Below are 24478 nucleotides of genomic sequence, written 5' to 3' on the forward strand. Positions count from 1 at the left end.
AAAAGCAGATTCACGTGAAACCACTTCCTGTCTTCGTTTTTAATTGTATGAATCAAACAGACCAATCAGAAGGCAGCGTTTTGACCACCTCAGTTTATTTACAGAAACACTTTGAACACGATGCAGAAGAAGAAGAATTAGAAACACACACACACACACACTCTCGCTCACACACACACACACACACACACACACAGTTACAAACTGAGCATGCAGCATTAGAGTCCGTTAATACAGTACAATATCCATCATAGTAGAAAAAGCTGAGTGGTTGTGAAGGAGCCGGTTATTGATTTTGCAGAGCGTGTGAACATCGTGGATGGGAAACAGCGAGGACTGTGTGAGAAAAGACTTTTTATTTGAAATATCCAGAAATGTTGAATGTTTTATTTATTAACTGGGAAGAAAAAAAAACCCCAAAGACCAAACAAATGATCAATAAACCCAGCGAGCGGAGGAGCTTCAGGCTCAGACCGACTCAAACCTTTCTTTAAATTATAGATAAAAAAAAGTCCTTTAATACATTTTTAAACCCCCCTGATGTACCTGACGGTGCAGACAAACAACATCTAGACCAAACTGAAGGGAGAGAAAATGTACATTTAATATAACTGAACAGTTAACATTTAAAACGTTGTTTAGATCAAAGCTATAATATGTAATTATTCCACATTAAAATGTCTAAAAACAACTAGACCTATGTTATATATGTTGTTGAGTTGTGTATTTTCAAACTCAGAGAAATCTGTAATTTAATCAAAGTAACGGACCGTTTCATTTGGTCGCCTGTCGATGGCGTCATACCTCCTCTACCAAAGAGTAAACACGCACCAGATGCATACGGCGGCGCTGTGTTTGTCCGCTACAATGGCGTCTACCAAAGAGTAACTTACACACATACAAGATAATACATCGGTGTTGTGGTTGTTCCACACAAACTGTTATAAATGGACTTTTATTCAGTTTTAAGACACATTTTCATGATAAATTTAGGTGGTTTTTAACTATATCTTTTAGCAGGAAGAAGGATTTTAGTCATTGGACGTCTGGATCTTAAGTTATCAGAGAAATAAACTGGACAAACGTTAGCAGCAGCTCGGCTAACAGCCCCTCCAGGAAGTCCGGTGGTCACCAAACATCGTCGGAGAAATATTGATTTTTTAGGTGAAACAGCTTTAATTAATATTTTAATGATTTTAATCTGTGTGTACGTTTGTTTCTGGAGAGGAGGAGACCTCTGCGGATAATTCGGCTCCCGGGAGAAACCGGCTGAACGTCTGGATCTAAAGTTATCAGAGAAATAAACCGAACAAACGTTAGCAGCAGCTCGGCTAACAGCCCGTACCGGACGTCCGGTGGTCGCCAAACATCGTCGTAGAAACATTGATTTTTTTAGGTGAAACAGCTTTATTCAGTGTTTTTACCTGTAATCTCCGGGTCTGTTTGTTCTGGAGAGGAGGAGACCTCTGCAGGTAAAAACATCCTGAATGATGAACACTGGAGTAATCATATCCCGGTGAAGCTGCTTATTTAACAACGAAGACAACAACTCCCATGATCCCTTGCTACTTCACACCGTCATCACACTCCGTCTGTTGTTATTGTTTTGATTGAGACGCCTAGCGGCTGAAATTACATGTTGTGCGTTTAAATACTGAGAAAATTATACAGAGTTTGTTTGATCATGTGCGTAGATCATATTTCTGGTAATTTAGGGTTTAACATTTATAAGTAATGCTTTAAAATTTTTGTTTAATTAACTCGAAGGTCATGTCATATTTCAGGGGGAACAAAGAACATCTGTAGATGGATGAAATGTACAGAAAGTATAATTAAACAGTTCAACCAGTATTAATCCAGTATTATTTATATGTTAAAACCATTAAAACTTACCAATGCTGCTGTGTTGATTACATGATAATAATTTATAGAAAACTAAAAGTGTGTATCAGTTAAACCCGAGTTAACTGTTAGCATTGTTTGTATTCCTGACTGTAACTTGTGGATGTTAGCTGCGAGTTAGCATGTTGTCTTGTTGATAACCTGTAGTCTATATGGCCAGATAAACAAATAAAACTCATCCTGCTGTTTCCCATCACATCGATTCAAAAAGCTTCCTGTGGTGAACATGAGGCTTCAAAACAGACTTCCAACCTGTCTGAGTCTTTAGCATCCGACAAAACTCCTCATGAAAGAATCAGATCTGTAATCTGTGACAACATCTTTTAGACCGAACGATGAGCGCAGGAATCCTGAATCCCAGCGGCTCATCTGGGTCACAAAGACAAAATAAATCATCTCTCGGATGAACTGAAGGTTGGAAGTCGCTGCTTTGGATTCATGAAGATAAATATGGAGCAGCCAGACCTGCTGAACATCTGGTAAAAACAGGAAAAACATCATAGGATCTGTTCATACAGTAGGAATAACATGAAATCTACTTTCAGTTTCAAGCATAAACACCAAAATAGTTCTAAAAAAATGACATCTCAGATATTTCCAGGGACTGTCTCTGCGTCCCGGGAGCTCAAATATTTCCACCACTGATTAATAATACTTTCAAGTGTCTTAGAAGGTCAAAGTGGAAGAGTTGCTTTATAGAAAACACAGACTAGTCTACAGTAGAAAACAGACATTCACTCTGAGGGGCCGTTTGATGTCCTGACTGGGGTCACATTCTGGTTTTGGGGTGAAAGTGTCGCTGAGGAGGCTGAACTCATCTGTCAGTCAGATAAATTCACCTTTTTGACTTTAGCAGGGCAGATTTTTTCTTTTCTTCTCCTGTTTTTTCCGAGAATAATATCTGCGGAAATTAACTGTTTATAATACGTGTGCATTAGAGTTGGGTTCTGGTAGCTAGCTTAGCAAAATAGCTTAAATCTGTTCACTCAAAGTCTCCTGAGGAGCCGAATTAATGTTTTTATCACTTTTTTTTATGTTTAATTAATGTCCAACAGTGTTTTACATTCATTATTTGCCGATACTGATATATATTCCTGGGAAGTCATAAAAAAGATCACCGAACAGGTTTGATTTTAAATTCTATAGACTCTTTTTCATAGCGGACACTTTAACTTGTTAAAGCAGCACAGGTGTTTAATTACACCTGTTATTAATAACATAATGATGGTTCTATTAGTGAGTCGTGTTATAGTGTCTGCCATGAAACCTGTGAGTATAAAAAATATTTGAGCTGAGTCTTTTTTTTTTTTTCTGATAATAATTTTTCTAATTTCTATTGACAACATCACTTCCTGACAGTAAACAGGTGAGCACCAGTACCAGACTCTGCCCCCCTGGTGACATCATCAAAGAGGATCCACCCTCTTCTATCCAACTCTCAGAGTCTCAGATATTCAGCCTCCAATTTGCATCCCCAGTTGTTTGAGTATGTCCCGAGTCGGGACGCCAAATGGCGCCGAGATGTCAGTAAAATAAGCAGTGCTGTGGCAAACACATCCAGCGGGTTGCTGTGGGAACTCGTGTCAAAGTCTATAATGCATATCATACTAACAAAAATAATAAAGCCTAATAATACACAATGTGTTCTCTACAGGGTGATTCACACGACGCGGGCACTGGAAGTCTGATCTGAACATTAAAAAGCTTTTGAATATACAAATGCGATATATCGAGAATAATAATATCATCATAGTAAGAATCTGATTGTACAAAGTTCTACATTCTCCCGACGGTAAAAAGCTGCTTAAAGCCTCTGAGACAAACACAACAGGTCAAAAGTCGCAGAATATCAAAGTCAACACCACTAGCGTTTTGTTAGCTCGCGGCTAGCAGAGACGGTCGCTCCTAGTGAGGAATGCTAACAAAGCTAACAAGTCCAAGTCAAATCACCTGAGAGCAGGAACACAACCTGACAGCCGGGAACGCCAAAAAAACCGCAGCAGACGCCGAAGCCGAAACACAAAACACAAAAGTCAAGTCCAGCATGCAGAAAAACCACAGAATCTGTACAGAAGAAAGTAAACACCAGCACTGAAGAGGAAGAAATACGAGCTCTCCACACTCACAAATCTAACGTTTCTACAACGCTGCCGTTACCACAAAACCTCACATCTCCCGAAAAAAAGAATTTAGCAACAAAACAATTTAATACAGCAACTCTGAGCGGGCGGGTTAATGTTTCACTTCTAAATCCAAAATGCAATTTTAATCTTAATTATAATATTAAAACTCATTATTACTTATTAAGGCTTCTAAAAAAAAACCAAAACGGAGATATGAGGTTTCACACAGCGACCACACCCCCCCCGACAGACCAACACAGCGGGAACAACCCAGATCGTCCTAACGCAATCTCAAATGTCTCAAAAAGTAAAACTGAATACATTAAAACCATTTAAATTGGTTTACTGTCTCTTTAAATTTCAACCTCTCGCATTCCTGTCTCTCATTGGTGCGTTTAATCCTCCACCAATCTCACATTTTTAGTGACTTTTTCCCCTCGTCGCTTTTATGATAATGAGACTGGCTAAAACATAAAGGTTTTTATCTCACAGACACGTTAGCGGAACGATAATACTGATATTAACTATAACAGGATAGTGCTATGTGGGCATAGTGTACATGTTGACGTACATGTGCAAAATTAAACAACAGCATATAGTTGTTGTATATGTTGCATTTTTATGTAGATTTATGCCCCATTTTAATTAAGTTTGATACATTTTTCTTGTATCTGTTTTTAATTTATAACAAACATTTATTATTTTTTAATTTGAAGGTTAAACTCCAGAAACATTAGATCCTATATTTCTGTTTCCAAATGCCTTAATATGCAAATGTCAGTATTGATCGGGACCAATTTAAATGATTGCTCTATTTATTCATCCTCTATATGCATTCATTTGTACTTTTGACTCATCGGTGATGTTTGTCACCTCTGGGCCTCCGTACCGATGACTCCGCTCTGATTGACGAGGGCAGCGATAGATGACAGGTGATAGTGATTCTGATTGGCTGACTGAGCGTCACTGCGACTCATTTTTTTTTGCTGAACCTTCCTTTTTCTGTTTCATACTTTTTTGTCCCTTCCCTACTTTCTTCTTCCTCTCACAAGAAGCTGGCTTCTTCTGCTGCTAAAACATTTTGTAAACTCGCCTAACTGATAAAGTTTCTTCTGCTAATGAAGCCCGGAGTGGAGCGCAGGCAGCAGGCAGACAGCTTATTAAGGGTACCTCATTAAGGCCCTCGTTAGGACACCTGGCAGGGGTCAGGGGTAGAGGTGGGCGGCTAATCTGAGCGGAGGTGTGGCTGTTCATGGAAGATCGCGGGTCGGAGAGCGGTGGAAGGTTTCTGGAGCTCTCCGAGCCCGATGGAAGCAGAGAGATGAGCGTCGTACAGCCAACCCCGTCATCGTTATGTTTTCAGCGTTTCCTGCGCCGCTGTTACAATATTAAATGTTACACTCTGTTCAATCATATTGCTACAGAGGCTGAGAGACGCTGTTGTTTCTGATAACCTTTAGACCAAATTAAATCTAGATCCTGACTTTGTTATCTTGAGAGAAGTTCAGATTCAGTTTCTGTGGTGCTCATAATCATTTTTTTCATTTATTTGACAATATCTAACAAGGAAACTCAATAATCAAATCTATAAAAATAAACTATGAGCACTATTTTCTAAGATAATTAAGTTGTGACCAGGACTGTAGCTACCACTGAGGTCTGATTTCACCTCCTTTAGGGACAACACACACATATATATACATATATATATGTGTGTGTGTATATTTTGGTTGGCTACAGCCGTGATTGTGATCCTGAGATAACAGGTCTAATAATTAGTTAATAACAATGGCGACTCTTGGCTTCTGTATATAATAATATATCATGTTACTATAATATGTTACTCTATAAACTTATTTTCACTGCTAGGTGGAAATCTTGTCTGGATGGAACCACTGACGCCTCGTTCACAACTGAATCTGCTGCCCTCTACCGCAGTGTTGCCCCCCCCCCCCCCCCCCCCCCCCCCGCTGGCTGCAGGGCTCTGTGATCAAACCAAACCAGGGACCAAGTCATTGTTTTCAAGTCAAAAGTTTGATTTCATGATCACACATCATCGTTGTTGGAAGTCTTTTTTTTGTCTTTATCAAGTCATCAGATTCATCTCACAGCATCAGATCATATATCGTTCAGTCACTCTTTAGCTAGCTGATGAGCTCACTGGCTAACTAATGTTCTCAAGCTAACTAACACTAGCCAGCTGACTAGCTAACAAGCTAACACTAGTTAAACTATTTCAGTAGCTCCAGTAACTAATGGGAGAGCTTTATTGCTCTTCTTAAACTTGCTAAAATAAAATAAAAAATCTATTTCTGCACCTGTTTATTTAACAAGAGACAACATGTAAATAAGACAGTTTTCTCTCTTGATGGAGCTAAGCTAGCAGCTTCCCCCTGCTTCCAGTCTTTGTGCTAAGCTAGGCTGAACACATCTTGGACCTGTTTCGATGCTGGACAGAAATGAAAAGAAAAAAATAAGATAATTTCTCGAAGTTAACAGAATTAAAAAAACTATAAAACTTTCATTTTGTCCACAAGGGGGCGCTGTGGTGTCATGAATGGAGGTTTAGGGCAGTTTGAACACTAAAATCAGTTGTGAAGGAGGCATCAGACCTGTCAATCATCCCGAATACACAGAAAACTAAAAACATGAGTTATGAGGTTTCCACACATGAATACAACCTGTGCTGTGCAGCTGTACTGCACCAAGAGACCTGATTGGCTAATCACAAGGGGGCGTGGTTGAAGCAAAGTCCAAAGAAGCTGAAAAAGGAAGCTGACTGGTTGATTGGTTGATTGATTATGCAGTTCACTACTGGACTAAGTTGGAGTGATGCTTTGTGTCCCCACCCTCGTCTCCTCCATTTTGTTTTTCTCCAGCTTCTCAAACAAATCCCAGATGGTCAGTATCAAGACGCCTGGCCTGCTGTCAATCAATCAGTTGTCATGGCGATGGTGGCCCACTCAAAGAACCGCCCACTCTGGAAGTTAACTGGACAGACAAATGACAAACATCGCAAAGTAATCAATTAAAAAATACTGTTCTGAGTTATATAAAAGCTGAGATGAAAGTAAGAATTTTAATTTAAAAACATCTGAATTTATTAAACCGAATCTCAAATACAAGTCAACAAAATTAGTTTTTAGGAAACAGTCACCACACAATGATAAGTTTGACAGAATAATAAAGTTCACCAAATATTGACAAACACATCTGTTTACTCCCCCGACATCTTGTTTGCTATGTGGGAGGCGGGGTCTAATGATGATGATGATGTCACAGATGTTAGCTATGTGGGAGGCGGGGTCTAATGATGATGATGATGTCACAGATGTTTGCTATGTGGGAGGCGGGGTCTAATGATGATGATGATGTCACAGATGTTTGCTATGTGGGAGGCGGGGTCTAATGATGATGATGATGTCACAGATGTTTGCTATGTGGGAGGCGGGGTCTAATGATGATGATGATGTCACAGATGTTTGCTATGTGGGAGGCGGGGTCTAATGATGATGATGTCACAGATGTTTGCTATGTGAGAGGCGGGGTCTAATGATGATGATGATGTCACAGATGTTAGCTATGTGGGAGGCGGGGTCTAATGATGATGATGATGTCACAGATGTTTGCTATGTGAGAGGCGGGGTCTAATGATGATGATGTCACAGATGTTTGCTATGTGGGAGGCGGGGTCTAATGATGATGATGATGTCACAGATGTTTGCTATGTGGGAGGCGGGGTCTAATGATGATGATGATGTCACAGATGTTTGCTATGTGAGAGGCGGGGTCTAATGATGATGATGATGTCAGATGTTTGCTATGTGAGAGGCGGGGTCTAATGATGATGATGATGTCACAGATGTTAGCTATGTGGGAGGCGGGGTCTAATGATGATGATGATGTCACAGATGTTTGCTATGTGGGAGGCGGGGTCTAATGATGATGATGATGTCACAGATGTTTGCTATGTGAGAGGCGGGGTCTAATGATGATGATGATGTCACAGATGTTTGCTATGTGAGAGGCGGGGTCTAATGATGATGATGATGTCACAGATGTTTGCTATGTGAGAGGCGGGGTCTAATGATGATGATGATGTCACAGATGTTTGCTATGTGGGAGGCGGGGTCTAATGATGATGATGTCACAGATGTTTGCTATGTGAGAGGCGGGGTCTAATGATGATGATGATGTCACAGATGTTTGCTATGTGAGAGGCGGGGTCTAATGATGATGATGTCACAGATGTTTGCTATGTGAGAGGCGGGGTCTAATGATGATGATGATGTCACAGATGTTAGCTATGTGGGAGGCGGGGTCTAATGATGATGATGATGTCACAGATGTTTGCTATGTGAGAGGCGGGGTCTAATGATGATGATGTCACAGATGTTTGCTATGTGGGAGGCGGGGTCTAATGATGATGATGATGTCACAGATGTTTGCTATGTGGGAGGCGGGGTCTAATGATGATGATGATGTCACAGATGTTAGCTATGTGGGAGGCGGGGTCTAATGATGATGATGATGTCACAGATGTTTGCTATGTGAGAGGCGGGGTCTAATGATGATGATGTCACAGATGTTAGCTATGTGGGAGGCGGGGTCTAATGATGATGATGATGTCACAGATGTTTGCTATGTGGGAGGCGGGGTCTAATGATGATGATGTCACAGATGTTTGCTATGTGGGAGGCGGGGTCTAATGATGATGATGTCACAGATGTTTGCTATGTGGGAGGCGGTGTCTAATGATGATGATGATGTCACAGATGTTTGCTATGTGGGAGGCGGGGTCTAATGATGATGATGATGTCACAGATGTTTGCTATGTGGGAGGCGGGGTCTAATGATGATGATGTCACAGATGTTAGCTATGTGGGAGGCGGGGTCTAATGATGATGATGATGTCACAGATGTTTGCTATGTGGGAGGCGGGGTCTAATGGTGATGATGTCATTTCAACACTGCTGTTCAGAGCACATCCTGATATGAGGATTTCTCTTCAGTCTTTATTGATCATGGTGACACGATATTCGCGTCGTTAAAGTCGGATTTTAACTCGCTCTTACTTGCTGAGCGTGGAGGCAGAGCCTGAGCGGTGGAAATGGACGATCTGCCACTTCCCGTCCCGGCGGTGCCACACCCTGGTCTCCTCCGACTGGGCGGTGCGAGGCGTCCCGTTGGCGTCGATGTACTGCGTCACTCTGATGTAAGCGATGCAGGCCGCCTCGTCCCCAACCAGGTGGATGTGAGGATTCAAGATGGTGGTGTGGACGGGTTTACTGTTCTTAGACCACACTGCGGAGACAGAGACAGACAGCGGTCACCTGGACAGGTAGGACGACATTTACCGAAGTGGCGATGAGTGTGTAAATACACTCAGTCATGCAGGAAGTTTTGTTCAGCTCACAGTTCTCAAAGTAAAAGCGATGGAAGTCCAGGCCTTCGACCAGATTCCCCAACGCCTCGGGCTCGAACGCCGTCACAGCCGGGTCGCACATTTTACTGAGAGGACAGAAAAGATCAACCGAGAGGACAGAAAAGGATTTCATGGAGAAGATATAAGATCTGCCGTGTGTTACATACGTGTAGCTCTCGAAGTCTCCGTTGCTGATCGCCTCGATGAGCTGCTCAGTGACTTTAATGATGTCCTGTTTCCTCACTGAGAGACAGACAGGCAGAGAGACAGGCTCTGTAAGGACGGCTCGGTCTTCACAATAACAATAAAACTTTATTTACACAACACGTTTCATACGAAAACATGTCGGTGAGGTTAAATTATAATGAAAGTTTCTGGATGAAAGCAGTTCTCACCTCTGGTGTCTTCATCCTCTATGGTGGTGTTTGTGCTCTCAGATGATTCCTACAACAACAGTAAGAGTGTGTTTAAATTGTTCCTGAGCTTTCAGCTGTCACACAAACCAGATTTATCTTGTTTTATTTGTCCAACTCACAGATTTAACCTTAATAAACTACAGTAATAATAATAATAATAATAATAATGATAATAGTGTTGTTACTTTGACTCCGTCAGCCTTCTTGTTGCTTCCACTCTTTCCTCCTGAACGAGGGATGAGAATGAAGAGAAGGAGAAGCAGCAGAGTCAGAAAGAAAGGAACAAAGGCAGAGAAGAGGAGTGAAGGCATCGTACCGACGACCGCTGCCGACGTGCCCTTCGGCAAAACCGGCCTGTCTGTCGACTGCGGTCCTCGAGAGGGTCAAACAACCGAAAACAAGGAGGAAAATCTGACGAGAAAAAACTGATTCCAAACTCAAGCAGAAATGTGAAAGGAAAGAATAAAGAACACTACTGAGGAATGAAAAACAAAAGTCAGACGTTCAGGTGGAAAAAAATCCCAAATATTCAGAAAAATCCCAAATAACAAATCACCCTGAACTTAAAACTTTGAATCCAGCGCTGCTTCCTGCCTCCGACTGTCTGCATGAAGCCACAGACCAGCTGTTCCAGTACAGACAGACAGACAGATGGAGGGAGTTCCCAGCGTGACATGTGGGTCACTCAGAGAGAGTCGAGGCCAAATTTAGGAACAACTTGAGATAGTTGGAGAGCAGAAAACATTCCTGTGTGTCAGACGGAGCGTCCACACCGACCGGATAAATCTGAAAACTTTATTTCGGAGCTCCGTCCGCAAACTGAACTGGAACACGTCTGAAACCCCTCCTTGTATCACAGACACTAAACAGTTCACTCAGTAGTGAGCAGACACCAACTAATCAGAATAAAACGTTGACGTCACAGGTTTCTGCAAAAAAACCACAGAAATATCAACACATGACGTACGCATTAGCGCGGTTCGAGGCCCACTTCCTGTTTCATTCGACAAAACCTGGTGTGTTTTTATGTTTTACTTTTTTTATTTTAACCCAAACCAAGTGGTCTTTGTGCTGAAACCTACCCAGACCTGAACCCACAGCGTAAAACATCATTATTCAACAGGTTGAATGTTGATATTCAACGTTTCTGTGGTTTGCAGAAACATTCGACGCCGACGCCGTAACTCTACTCAGCTGTAGAGTTGAGTGTCTTTAAAACGTGCAGCGTTGCATTGTGGGATTGTTAGCAGGAAGTAGTGAACATACTTTTGACACACTCAGACACTAATAACACGGTGGAGGGTAAATGTAGGGCTCTACTTCACACACATGGATCCTGATGGTTTGATAGTTTAATGTGGATTTATTAGCAGGAGATAAACGATGATCATCCAGATCATATATCTGAAGATATTAAAAAGCTAAAAGTGCAGAAATGGATTTAATGACTAATTCAGTAATAATAAACACTCAGTGTTTATTTAAAGTTGAGGATCTCTTTATGTTTGCGTACAGTTGTAATTTCTGTTAATTAATTTCTTTAACATTAACAAATCGATGAGTAAAGTTCAGAACGACTGTAGTCAAAGTGTCCCGATGCAAGAAACGTAGCGTGTTGCATCTTATGTGAACAGTGAACTTTATTTATTTTATTTTATTTTATTTTATTTTATTTTATTTTATTTTATTTTATTTTATTTTATCTTATTGTGTCCTTCATCATTTTATTGTGTTTATTTATCTCGCTGTGCAGCACTTTGGAAACGTCGTGTTTGTTAAAATCGTGTTTTATAAATAAAGGTTTGGATCTTGGATCAGCTGGATTCTCTCATCTTAGTGTTAACACACGTTTACACACATGACGCTGCTGCAAACATCCGCCAGCTGCCATGATGCTTTTTGACTAAAAAAATACATATTTACAAATAACTTAAAATGTTAAAAATATTGAAATGAATGTGACACAATTTAACGACTGACAATGACTGAAGGAGTTGATGCTTTTTGTTGTTTTTTATTTGATATGTTTCATAACCTCACACAGTTTATCAGTTGATGTGACGGTGTCACTGCAGTAACAGAAGGTTTAATAATAATAATAATAATAATAAAGAGTAAAGCTTATATCTACAGCTCCTCCTTGCCTCAGTTCCTCCTTCACTGGTTTCCTTCATTAGTGCTTATTTCACTTCTTTACCTTCATTTCATCCATTTCTTCTCTTTTAGTCTCATTTGTTGTCTGTTTCCTGTCATGTTTTTCTTCTTCCTACGTAGCGTTGGCGGCGTGCTCGTGTGTGTGTGTGTGTGTGAAGGAAGCAGTGACGACATGGTGGTGGTGGTGGTGGTGGGGGGGGGGGGGGGGGGAATCTTTGGGACTTGTCTCACTCTCATATAATAGCTGCAACACCTGTGCTGAAACATTACATGACCCCTCTGTGACATCTGATTAAACTCCACACACCATTAAAGACGCAGACCAATAGAAAGAGAGAATGATCCGTTTCTGACTTAATGTAGACGTACAGTAGTCTGACAGAAACACACACCGTCTGTGATAATGTGTGTGTGTGTGTGTGTGTGTGTGTGTGTGTGTGTGTGTGTGTTTTCAGATTGAAGCTGCAGTGTGGACGCAGCCTGAGTGTTTCCTGCTATCTATAGATCTGTGTGTGTGTGTGTGTGTTTGAAATGTTCTGACAGCTGCTGCACACACACACACACACACACACACACACACACAGTGCTAACCTGTTAATTGTGTGTAAGCCGACAGCTGATTGGTCAGTTCCTCTGTTACTGTGTGTGTCTTAACTCTCAGCTACTGAACACAAACCTGCGGGTCAAAGGTCCACAACACACAGCTGCTACGGGTCATGTGACACCCCTGATAACCAATCAGGAGACTGAACAGCTGTTTGATTTAAAACATCAGCCTGTCTGACGCGTCACACGACCTCTGACCTCTGACCCCCAGGCGACGAGACGAGCCGCTGGTCTTACCGGAGAAATTCCTGGTGGCCAACATGGTGGTCAAAATGGCTCCCTGAAGAAAGACAGACAAATAAGATTAATAATTAAAACTATTTTAAAACTTTTAAAGGTAAAGTAAATCTTACGTCCTCAGAAATACTCCAGAGGAAAACAAACTATGTGAGCCGTGAGGTGGAAATGAAATCGTTTCCACAAAACCTTGAAATGTTCTGGTGCTCAGATGAGCAGAAACTGAAACGGCTGTTTAATTTTGATGTGTTTAAACTTGCTAACTTTATCTCAGAAGCTGGAAAATAAGACGAGATAGATTGTTTAATTAGTATTTATTTAGATTTTTCTGTAAAACACAGTAAGCGTCCGTCAGTGAGATCTGAAGGTAAAAGATGGTTCAGCTGTTTCTTTATGTTCTTCTCTGTTTGAATTCATGTGTTTTTACAGGCAGCAGTTGTTGTTGTGTGAACGACGCCATAATACATTTAATTCATTCATATTCAATTCTTTATACAAGTTTTAAAGAGAAAGAAATACCCAGAATGCACTACGACCTCTGGTTAACCCCTGTTTGACCTCTGACCTCAGCCTACCTTCAGTTTCCGTCTGGCGTTGAACTTCTTCAGACACTCGACCGTCTCCTGTCTGTGCATGCAGGACGCCACCGTGGAGCGATGCTGAGAGGAAGAACAATCATCATCATCATCATCATCATCATCATCATCTGTCAGAGCAGGGTAAGAGGTCAGAGGTCAGCTGACTCACAGAGATCCAGGGGTGTTTGAGCGCCTCGGCGGCTGTGATGCGTTTGGCCGGATTGATGGTCAACATCTTGTTAATGAGGTCTTTGGCTTCAGGGGTCACCGTGTCCCACTCCGGAGACGGGAACTAGGACACGAGGCAGACAGGATGAGGTCAGCAAGCAAAGCCCCGCCCCCAACACACACACACAGACCAATGACTGAGCTCCGTCATTACACTACAGGTAAACAGTCATGTGACCTACATCATAAGCTCCAGCTTTGATCTGCTGGTAGAGACGATGTTGATCTTCATCCCAGAATGGAGGATAACCGACCAATAAGATGTAGAGAATCACACCTGAGGGGAGAAAAAACACACCTGAGAGGGCACGAGTACAGGAGACAGTAGAAGACAGTAGAAGACAGTAGAAGAGACTAGAAGACAGTAAAAGAGAGTAGGAGACAGTAGAACACAGTAGAAGAGACTAGGAGACAGTAGAAGACAGTAGAAGACAGTAGAAGAGACTAGAAGACAGTAAAAGAGAGTAGGAGACAGTAGAAGACAGTAGAAGAGACTAGAAGACAGTAGAAGAGACTAGAAGACAGTAGAGGAGACTAGGAGATAGTAGAAGACAGTAGAAGACAGTGGAATCTGACCACAGGCCCAGAGGTCGACTGCTTTGCCGTACGGATCCTTCCTCAAAACCTCTGGAGACAGATAACCAGGAGTCCCCGCAAACCCTGTAAACACACACACACACACACACACACACACACACACACACACCGAGAGAAACGTTAACAGGTTGCTGCATGGTTGCCGGGGTGTTGCCAGGTGGTTTTCTGTAAGATGCTGTAGTTCTTTAATAAAAAAATTTTTAAAAAAAGGAAAATCATACTATATTTTTTTTTTTTCATCAATTCATCAAACTCATAAAAACTAAAAATAAACCAAAATAAAATAAAAAGTAGAATATACAAACATAAAGAAAAATGTAATAAAAATGAAACAAAGAATAAATTAAAATAAAATACAAATGAAATAAATGAACTTAAATTTAACAAGTTACAACAGGTAGAGTGCAGAGTCACACTAGTACTAGCAGTAGTAATACTACAGTAGTACTACAGTAATACTACAGTATCTTACCGAACCAGGCCTGCTGGTCTCCCTCCACCTCGATGGCGAGACCGAAGTCGGCCAGTTTGACCGCCGCTCCTTTAGACTTGGAGGCCAGCAGCAGGTTCTCTGGCTGGAGACACAGCACACATGCTAACACGCTAGCTCTGCCCATTGGTTTACATCAGCAAGGCTAACAATGCTAATAGGACTGTTTCTGTCTAGTGATGTCATAACGTTACCTTCAGGTCTCTGTGGACCACGCCCATCTGGTGACAGTGTAGCACCGCCTCCAAAATCTGCTGGATACAGTGACTGCACAGAGACACAGAGGTCAGAGGTCAGAGGTCAGAGACACAGAGGTCAGAGGTTAGAGACACAGAGGTCAGAGGTCAGAGACACAGAGGTCAGAGGTCAGAGACACAGAGGTCAGAGGTTAGAGACACAGAGGTCAGAGGTCATGTGTCTGTGGTATGAGGATGAGGAGCTGAGTCTGTGACCTACAGGGATGAGGTTCAGCACCTGCTGCTGGCTGGTGTCTACATCATCTACATCTTCATCTACATCTACATCTACATCATCTACATCTTCATCTACATCTACATCTACATCATCTACATCTACATCTACATCTACATCATCTACATCTTCATCTACATCTACATCATCTACATCTACGTCTACATCATCTACATCTTCATCTACATCTACATCTACATCATCTACATCTACGTCATCTACATCTACATCTACATCTACATCATCTACATCATCTACATCTACGTCTACATCATCTACATCTTCATCTACATCTACATCTACATCATCTACATCTACGTCATCTACATCTACATCTACATCTACATCATCTACATCTAAATCATCTACATCTACATCATCTACATCTTCATCATCTACATCTACATCTACATCTACATCATCTACATCTACATCTACATCATCTACATCTAAATCATCTACATCTACATCATCTACATCTTCATCATCTACATCTTCATCTACATCTACATCATCTACATCTAAATCATCTACATCTACATCATCTACATCTACATCATCTACATCTTCATCATCTACATCTAAATCATCTACATCTACATCATCTACATCTTCATCATCTACATCTACATCTACATCATCTACATCTACGTCTACATCATCTACATCTAAATCATCTACATCTTCATCATCTACATCTTCATCTACATCTACATCATCTACATCTACGTCTACATCATCTACATCTACGTCTACATCATCTACATCTACATCTACATCTACATCATCTACATCTACATCTACATCTACATCATCTACATCTACGTCTACATCTACATCATCTACATCTACGTCTACATCATCTACATCTACGTCTACATCATCTACATCTACATCTACATCTACATCATCTACATCTACATCTACATCTACATCTACATCATCTACATCTACGTCTACATCATCTACATCTACGTCTACATCATCTACATCTACATCTACATCTACATCATCTACATCTACATCTACATCTTCATCATCTACATCTACATCTACATCTACATCATCTACATCTACGTCTACATCATCTACATCTACGTCTACATCATCTACATCTACATCTACATCTACATCATCTACATCTACATCTACATCATCTACATCTACATCATCTACATCTACATCTACATCATCTACATCTACATCATCTTCATCTACATCTACATCTACATCTACATCATCTACATCATCTACATCTACATCATCTACATCTACATCATCTACATCTACATCTACATCATCTACATCTACATCATCTACATCTACATCTACATCATCTACGTCTACATCATCTACATCTACATCTACATCTACATCTACATCATCTACATCATCTACATCTACATCATCTACATCTACATCATCTACATCTACATCTACATCATCTACATCTACATCATCTTCATCTACATCTACATCATCAACATCTACATCTACATCATCTACATCTACGTCTACATCATCTACATCTACATCATCTACATCTAAATCATCTACATCTTCATCATCTACATCTTCATCTACATCTACATCATCTACATCTACGTCTACATCATCTACATCTACATCTACATCTACATCATCTACATCTACATCATCTACATCTACATCTACATCATCTACATCTACATCTACATCATCTACATCTACATCATCTACATCTACATCATCTTCATCTACATCATCAACATCTACGTCTACATCATCTACATCTACATCATCTACATCTACATCTACATCATCTACATCTACATCAACATCTACATCTATATCATCTACATCTACATCTACATCATCTACATCTACATCATCTACATCTACATCATCAACATCTACGTCTACATCATCTACATCTACATCATCTACATCTACATCTACATCATCTACATCTACATCTACATCTACATCTATATCATCTACATCTACATCTACATCTACATCATCTACATCTACGTCATCTACATCTACATCATCTACATCTACATCTACATCTACATCTACATCTACATCATCTACATCTACATCTACATCATCTACATCTACATCTACATCTACGTCATCTACATCTACATCTACATCTACATCATCTACATCTACATCTACATCATCTACATCTACATCTACATCTACGTCATCTACATCTACATCTACATCTACATCATCTACATCTACATCATCTACATCATCTACATCATCTACATCATCTACATCTACGTCATCTACATCTACATCATCTACATCTACATCATCTACATCATCTACATCATCTACATCTACATCATCTACATCTACATCATCTACATCATCTACATCATCTACATCTACGTCATCTACATCATCTACGTCTACATCATCTACGTCTACGGAGTTGTAATGGACTGTGTGTCAAGCTTCAAGTTCCTCTGCATCCACATCTCCGATGATCTCACCTGGTCCCTGAGCTCCTGGGTAACTGGGTGCCGCATCACCAGCACCCAGTTACCCACCATCAAGAACATTTACCCCGAGCACCGGCTGGGCAGAAACATCATCAAGGATGCGTCTCATCCCAACCGTGGACCTCCACCCTCCTCCCATCCGGCAGCGTTACAGGAGCCAGAACCCCTTCACTGTTCAAACAATGTCACTGTTCAACCTCCTCTCTGTGTTTCCGTATTTAAAATATTAACATAAATAATATTTGTATATTGTCTCCACTGCTTTACTGTCCTGCATTCATCTGTAAATTATACTTTTCTCTTGCATTTCTGGTTAGACGCTGACTGTTTCTTTGATAGTCGTTTGACATTGACAATAAAGTTGAATCTAATCTAATGAGCAGGAAGAAGTGATTCAAGTTCATGTTTCCATGACAACAGACAGCTGATTTGAGCTCACCTGTCACTCAGCCGTTCACACCTTCGTTGTTACTCAGTCTGAATAAAACAGTGTCTCTCGGCTCGTTTGTTTACGTTTTAAACAGCTGATTGTGGACCAGGTGTCGTGTGACCTGGAGGAGAACCTGCTCCGTCACACTTGGATTAAAAATAAAAAATCCATTAATGTTTAGAGATTTACACCTCGCTGCCTCTCTGCGTGTGTCTGCTGTCACCTGGTGTTCAGGCTGAAACACAAGTTAGACGAGTGGATGAAATGATTGATTGATGAATGTTTGTGTTTTTCTTACCTGGCGTCAGCTTCACTGTAATATTCTCTGGCTACAATATCTTCAAACAACTCTCCGCCCGTCACCCTGAGAGAGAACATTACAGCTAATTTAACATGTACATAACAAAACATAACGTGGATAATAATAACAACATATAAAGTGTAAAGTTACAACACAACAAAAATATCGTGATGTAAAAACAACAATAACGTTAAATTATAACTATGTACAAAGCAATATTTATTCTACAACAACATAACATCATAACATCATAATATAAAATAACAACATGAAGCAGAACAACATAACTGTGTTTTATGTTATTAATACTGCAGCATTATGAATGAGAAGTGTGGTACAAATTAAATGTATTATTATTATTATTATTATTATTATTATTAATGTATTATAATATAACAAAACAAAATATAGTGTGACAAACATATAGTGTTATTTTAATGTTATGTAATATATCATTAAAATAATAAACTGTAATGTGTCGTACTGTATGTTTTATTGTGTTATGTTATATTATTTACTACTATTACTCCAGTTAAATATATCATATAAAATAAAAAAAGTAATAAATAATATAACATGATACATCATAATGAAATGTAACAATATGATACAAAGTAACACATCACGATAAAGCAAAACATCAAAAAGTGTGACATAATGTGACGAAACACGACGACATGATGTAACATGACATAATATCACATATATGTAACAGACAGAACTCACAGGTCAAAGATGAGGTAATGATGCGCCTCCTCTGAGATGCTGTCATGTAGCCGAACTGCAAGAAAGAAACGTTTTGTTTATCAAACAGGCGACTAGTGACGGAAGAAGTACTCAGATACTTTACTGCAGTAAAAGTACCAGAACAGCAGTGTAAAAATACTCCATTACAAGTAAAAATCCTGCATGAAAAACCCTCCTACAGTAAAAGTACATAAGTATTATGAGCTTGATGTAGTTAAAGTATTGCAGTAAAAGTACATAAGTATTATGAGCTTGATGTAGTTAAAGTATTGCAGTAAAAGTACATAAGTATTATGAGCTTGATGTAGTTAAAGTATTGCAGTAAAAGTACATAAGTATTATGAGCTTGATGTAGTTAAAGTATTGCAGTAAAAGTAGTGGTTTGGTCCCTCTGACTGATATATTATTATATATGACATCATTAGATTATTAATAGTGAAGCATCAGTGTTAGAGCAGCATGTTACTGTTGTAGCTGCTGGAGGTGGAGCTAGTTTACACTACTTTATATACAGTTAGCTAGTTTAGTCCAGTGGTTCCCAACCTAGGGGTCGGGGCCCCTCCAAAGGGTCAGCAGATAAATCTGAGGGGTGGTGAGATGATTAATGGGAGAGGAGATGGATGATCTGGATCACGGATCTGTGCCGGTGGAAGACAGAGTTGTGTGGGATGATGTGGTTCTCCATCATGTGCTCAGTACTACTCCTGCCTTCATGCTCCTCTTCCTAAACCCCATAGAGGAGTCTTCCTCCGCGTGAAGGTTTATGACCTTCATCCACATGACCAGACGTCATGCATGTGGCTGAGGAGACATTTCTCCTGAAGACGTGATGTTGATGAGAACTAGAACCTTCACAGTACTGCACAGCAGTGATTATACGACATGTTGTTGATGGGTTTTTGTCGTTATTAATCATTATTGCAGCCTGGAATTTCAAGAATTTGTCTTTTTTTTTGTTTCAACTTTTTATTTTTCCACAATTAAACCACTAAATGCAAAGAATATTGAAGCAAACTGCTGCATTTCTGAGTCATTCTTGTTACTCGAGTACAGTCAGTACAGTAAAAATGTGTTGTTCTATAATAAAATACTGATTTATGTGACAAATCATTCAAACTTCCAAGATAAGAGTTCATCATTTATGCAACGCTTCCTGTTGTCTGTTTATTTTGAGACATTATGAAGTGTTTTGGGTGGTTTGGCTGCGTGTTGGTGATCAGACTTCAGTATCGACTGATGCTCGTTAGTTTCAGTCCTCCTCTGTGACGTCATCCTGTCTGACTGAGCTTTATATGTTTAAAACAGCTGATGAAACATTTAATAAGTCGAGTCAGTCTGAGAACTGAAGAGAAGCTTCACACGCTGGCTGACGGATGATTTCCTGAACGCCGCCTCCATGTTGGACTGTGATGATAACTTACTGAAGCTGTGTCTGTCTGTTCCTGCGTATATTGTATAACAGGATATATAACAGAGGAAAGAGAAGAAGAAGCTGCCCACACACACACACACACACACACACACACACACACATCAAATCCCTCTGCTGTACTGTGTAGGAGTTTCGAGAGAAAAACCTGATTAGTTCTTTTTGAGTGCTTTCACACAGGTGTGTGTGTGTGTGTGTGTGTGTGTGTGTGTGTGTGTGTGTGTGTGTAGGAGGAGAGAGGGTTTTGATGCCTTCACCTAAGGACATTGTTGCTTAGCAACACACACACACACATACACACACACACACACACACACACACACACACACAGAGTTACGTAACACTCCTCAGTATCTGTAGAGCATCACCTGCCCACACAGAGCTCTGATTGGATGCTCAGTTCGGCTGCAGCCCCCTGATTGGCCGGTTGGGTCCTCATGAGGTCATGTTTGAACACCTGACTGACTCTGGTTCAGTTTGTTTCCTCTTTAATAAAGACAGAGTTTTTTTTTTTTTTGGTGGATTAGATCAGATTTTCCCTCACAGCTGAGAGTGTTTCATCTCACTGTAGAAGAGTTTTAAACACTAAACACACGTTTCAAGACAGGAAATGATCTCTCAGTAGATTCTGCCTCCAGTTCACTGTCACTGCATCTTTTTCTAGAGAGAATCGTCCTGACTGAGAGCTGAGATACATTTGGTTTGATGGACACGTTTTCATTGTTTTTTTATTGTTTTTGCATCGACTTTAGCATCTTCTTCTTCTGTGGTAGCATTCAGTCCGGACAAGATTCAGTAATCTTGTCTTCTAATTGTGAAAAATCTGCAGCGTTTTATATTCTACACCCACCTGTTCACCTCCGACACTTACAGACATCAGCTGTCAGCAGTGGAAAATAACATTTACTCAAGTACAGTTTAGAGGTACTTGTACTTCACTTGAGTATTTCCATGTGATGCTACTTTCTACATTTCAGAGGGAAATATTGTACTTTCTACTCCACTACATTTATTTGACAGCTTTAGTTACTTTTCAGATGAAGATTTGACACAATGGATAATATAACAAGCTTTTAAAATACAACACATTGTTAAAGATGAAACCAGTGGTTTCCAACCTTTTTGGCTTTTGACGTCTTACAAAAAGCAGTGTGTAGTCGGGGTCACATTTCACATGTCTATGAGTTGTTAACAGCTCCACCAAATAGTGATTTTTCCCTCTAAACTTCTCACATGCTTTCATTTCAATAAATGTTCAAATGATCCAATATTTCAGCAAAAATCAAAGATTAGAGACAAAGAACTTTGTTTTTTCTTCTTTCCTCTCCCATTAATCATCTCACCACCCCTCAGATTTATCTGCTGACCCTTTGGAGGGGCCCGACCCCTAGGTTGGGAACCACTGGACTAAACTAGCTAACTGTATATAAAGTAGTGTAAACTAGCTCCACCTCCAGCAGCTACAACAGTAACATGCTGCTCTAACACTGATGCTTCACTATTAATAATCTAATGATGTCATATATAATAATATATCAGTCAGAGGGACCAAACCACTACTTTTACTGCAATACTTTAACTACATCAAGCTCATAATACTTATGTACTTTTACTGCAATACTTTAACTACATCAAGCTCATAATACTTATGTACTTTTACTGCAATACTTTAACTACATCAAGCTCATAATACTTATGTACTTTTACTGCAATACTTTAACTACATCAAGCTCATAATACTTATGTACTTTTACTGCGGTAAAGGATCTGAATACTTCCTCAGCAGTACTTTACAGATCGAAGTACATTTATTCAGCTACTGAACAGATTTTAAGTGCAGATTTGAGATATTTCCATGTTTAAATTTTGAATGAAGGAGTTTTTACTGACGTAAAGTATCTGAGCTGGTTATTTGTTGGTTTTGATGTTGACCTCTGACCTCTCTGATGCAGTAAAGTTACTCTGAGTGAATGTTTGTTGTTGTATTTTATTGATTTTTAGACCGTTTAGTTTATTAGTTATGAGTCATATCTTCACATCACGTGTGTCTTTTTACACAAACTAAATTCTATATTTTTATAGAATCTGTCATAAATATCGACTGCAGCTGCTCACGGTTCCCATTTTCAAACAGCTCTGATCGTTCTGAGAGCTGATGAGAGGACAGTCTGCAGTACTTTTTTACTGAATCCTGAGTACTTTTCTTGTATCGGAGTATTTTTACTGCAGTCGAGGCTGTGAGTTGTTGACGTGTTGAGATCAGAGAGTCGGAGGAAAACCTCTCCGTCCTCTTTGTCTCTCGTCTCCGTGGTAATTATATCTCCTCATGAATTAGTGATTATGCTCTGGTTGCCGTTGGTAACGCCAACAGCTCCATAATTTATCATCATCATCATCATCATCATCATCCTTGTCATCCATTTTTAATCCAAAGTCATCGAGAGCCAAATAACGCCTGAGACAGACTGTAGTACTGACGGAGTACACAGTATACAACGCAGTAACAGTACACGCAGGGATGTAGTGGTCATAGTAGCTGCAGCAGTATTAGTACACAGTTCTAGTAGTAACAGCAGCAGCTGCTCATATAGTAGCAGTAGAGTTAGAGTACTAGTGGTAGAGGTAGTAGTATTGTGGTAGCAGTAGTAGTACAAACAGTGCTAGTAGTATCAGTAGTAGTAGCAGTAGTACAGAAGTAGTAGTCAAGAATATATACGAGTAGAGAATCAGTAGTACTATTAGCAGTAATAACAGTAGTATTAGCAGTAATAACAGTAGTATTATTTGCAGTAATAACAGTAGTAGTATTAGCAGTAATAACAGTAGTAGTATTAGCAGTAATAACAGTAGTGCTTGTAGTTGTACTTGCAGTAGTAGTAATATTAGCAGTAATAACAGTAGTAGTACTTGCAGTAGCAGTATTAGTAGTAGTATTAGCAGTAATAACAGTAGTAGTACTTGCAGTAGCAGTATTAGTAGTAGTATTAGCAGTAATAACAGTAGTAGTATTAGCAGTAATAACAGTAGTAGTATTAGCAGTAATAACAGTAGTAGTATTTGCAGTAATAACAGTAGTAGTATTTGCAGTAGTACTCACCGATGTTGGGGTGTTTCAGTAAACGACAGATTCGAGCTTCGCGGTCCAGCTTCTGATGATCTGACAGCAGACAGAAACACAGATATTACTGATCAGAGTTATTGATCAGGTATTGATGCACACAGAGAGCCCACATGGTCTGAGTTCTGCCTCCTGATTGGATATCTCAGCTGTCAATCAATACTACTGAACACAGAAACTCTCATCTGCCTTTAAACACTACAATACCCATGATCCTCGGCTGCAGCTGTTACGGAGAAGAAGACTCCTCATTTGCCAGAACATGAAGCTCTGTGATTGGATGTTTGTTAATGAATTGCATCTTGGGAGTTCACTTTTTATTCCACTTTATTTCACAGTTATAGTTACTCTTCAGACGTGGATTTTCCAATGAATGAATGAAATAGTGACATTTTTATTAAATATACTCGGCCTGCATGAGCCACAAGACTCCATGAATTCATAGCAGTCAGGAGCAGAGATACGTTTCCAAACAGAGAAAAAGTCCCAAAATCAAATGTTCATTGTCTACAGCAAAATGTATAAATCACTGATAGAAACATGTCGTTTATAAACCGGAGAAACCAGAGTAAACACTAACTGAAGGCTTCTCCTTTCATGGCTCTCACAATGATCCAGTGTTTCTCCCCGTCTGTCTCTTGAGTCCACTGGTTGCTGTTTTCCTGACAGAATAATTTGGCCTAAACATGGACCCAGCAGCCGCCGACTCCCTTCAAATGGCTTCTCCT

At 40.0% G+C, this 24478-nt stretch overlaps 1 protein-coding gene across 1 annotated transcript in view; it reads right to left on the bottom strand.

Annotated features, from left to right (window-relative positions):
* Positions 1-2771: 2771 nt before the first annotated feature.
* The window catches only part of camk2a (calcium/calmodulin-dependent protein kinase II alpha), a 32127-nt gene continuing 10420 nt past the window's right edge, over positions 2772-24478 (bottom strand). Inside the window, exons 3-18 of the mRNA XM_044370146.1 lie at positions 23730-23789; positions 19183-19237; positions 18454-18519; positions 14951-15023; positions 14739-14841; positions 14246-14329; positions 13852-13946; positions 13611-13733; positions 13439-13522; positions 12864-12906; positions 10052-10092; positions 9846-9894; positions 9618-9693; positions 9442-9536; positions 9101-9329; positions 2772-7016 (exon numbers count right to left, since the gene is read on the bottom strand). Coding sequence (XP_044226081.1) covers positions 7013-7016; positions 9101-9329; positions 9442-9536; positions 9618-9693; positions 9846-9894; positions 10052-10092; positions 12864-12906; positions 13439-13522; positions 13611-13733; positions 13852-13946; positions 14246-14329; positions 14739-14841; positions 14951-15023; positions 18454-18519; positions 19183-19237; positions 23730-23789 — 1280 coding nt within the window. The 3' untranslated portion in view covers positions 2772-7012. The remainder of the gene's footprint in view (positions 7017-9100; positions 9330-9441; positions 9537-9617; positions 9694-9845; positions 9895-10051; positions 10093-12863; positions 12907-13438; positions 13523-13610; positions 13734-13851; positions 13947-14245; positions 14330-14738; positions 14842-14950; positions 15024-18453; positions 18520-19182; positions 19238-23729; positions 23790-24478) is intronic.

This window comes from Thunnus albacares, chromosome 13 (assembly GCF_914725855.1).
Source record: "Thunnus albacares chromosome 13, fThuAlb1.1, whole genome shotgun sequence".
NCBI classification, from domain to species: domain Eukaryota; kingdom Metazoa; phylum Chordata; class Actinopteri; order Scombriformes; family Scombridae; genus Thunnus; species Thunnus albacares.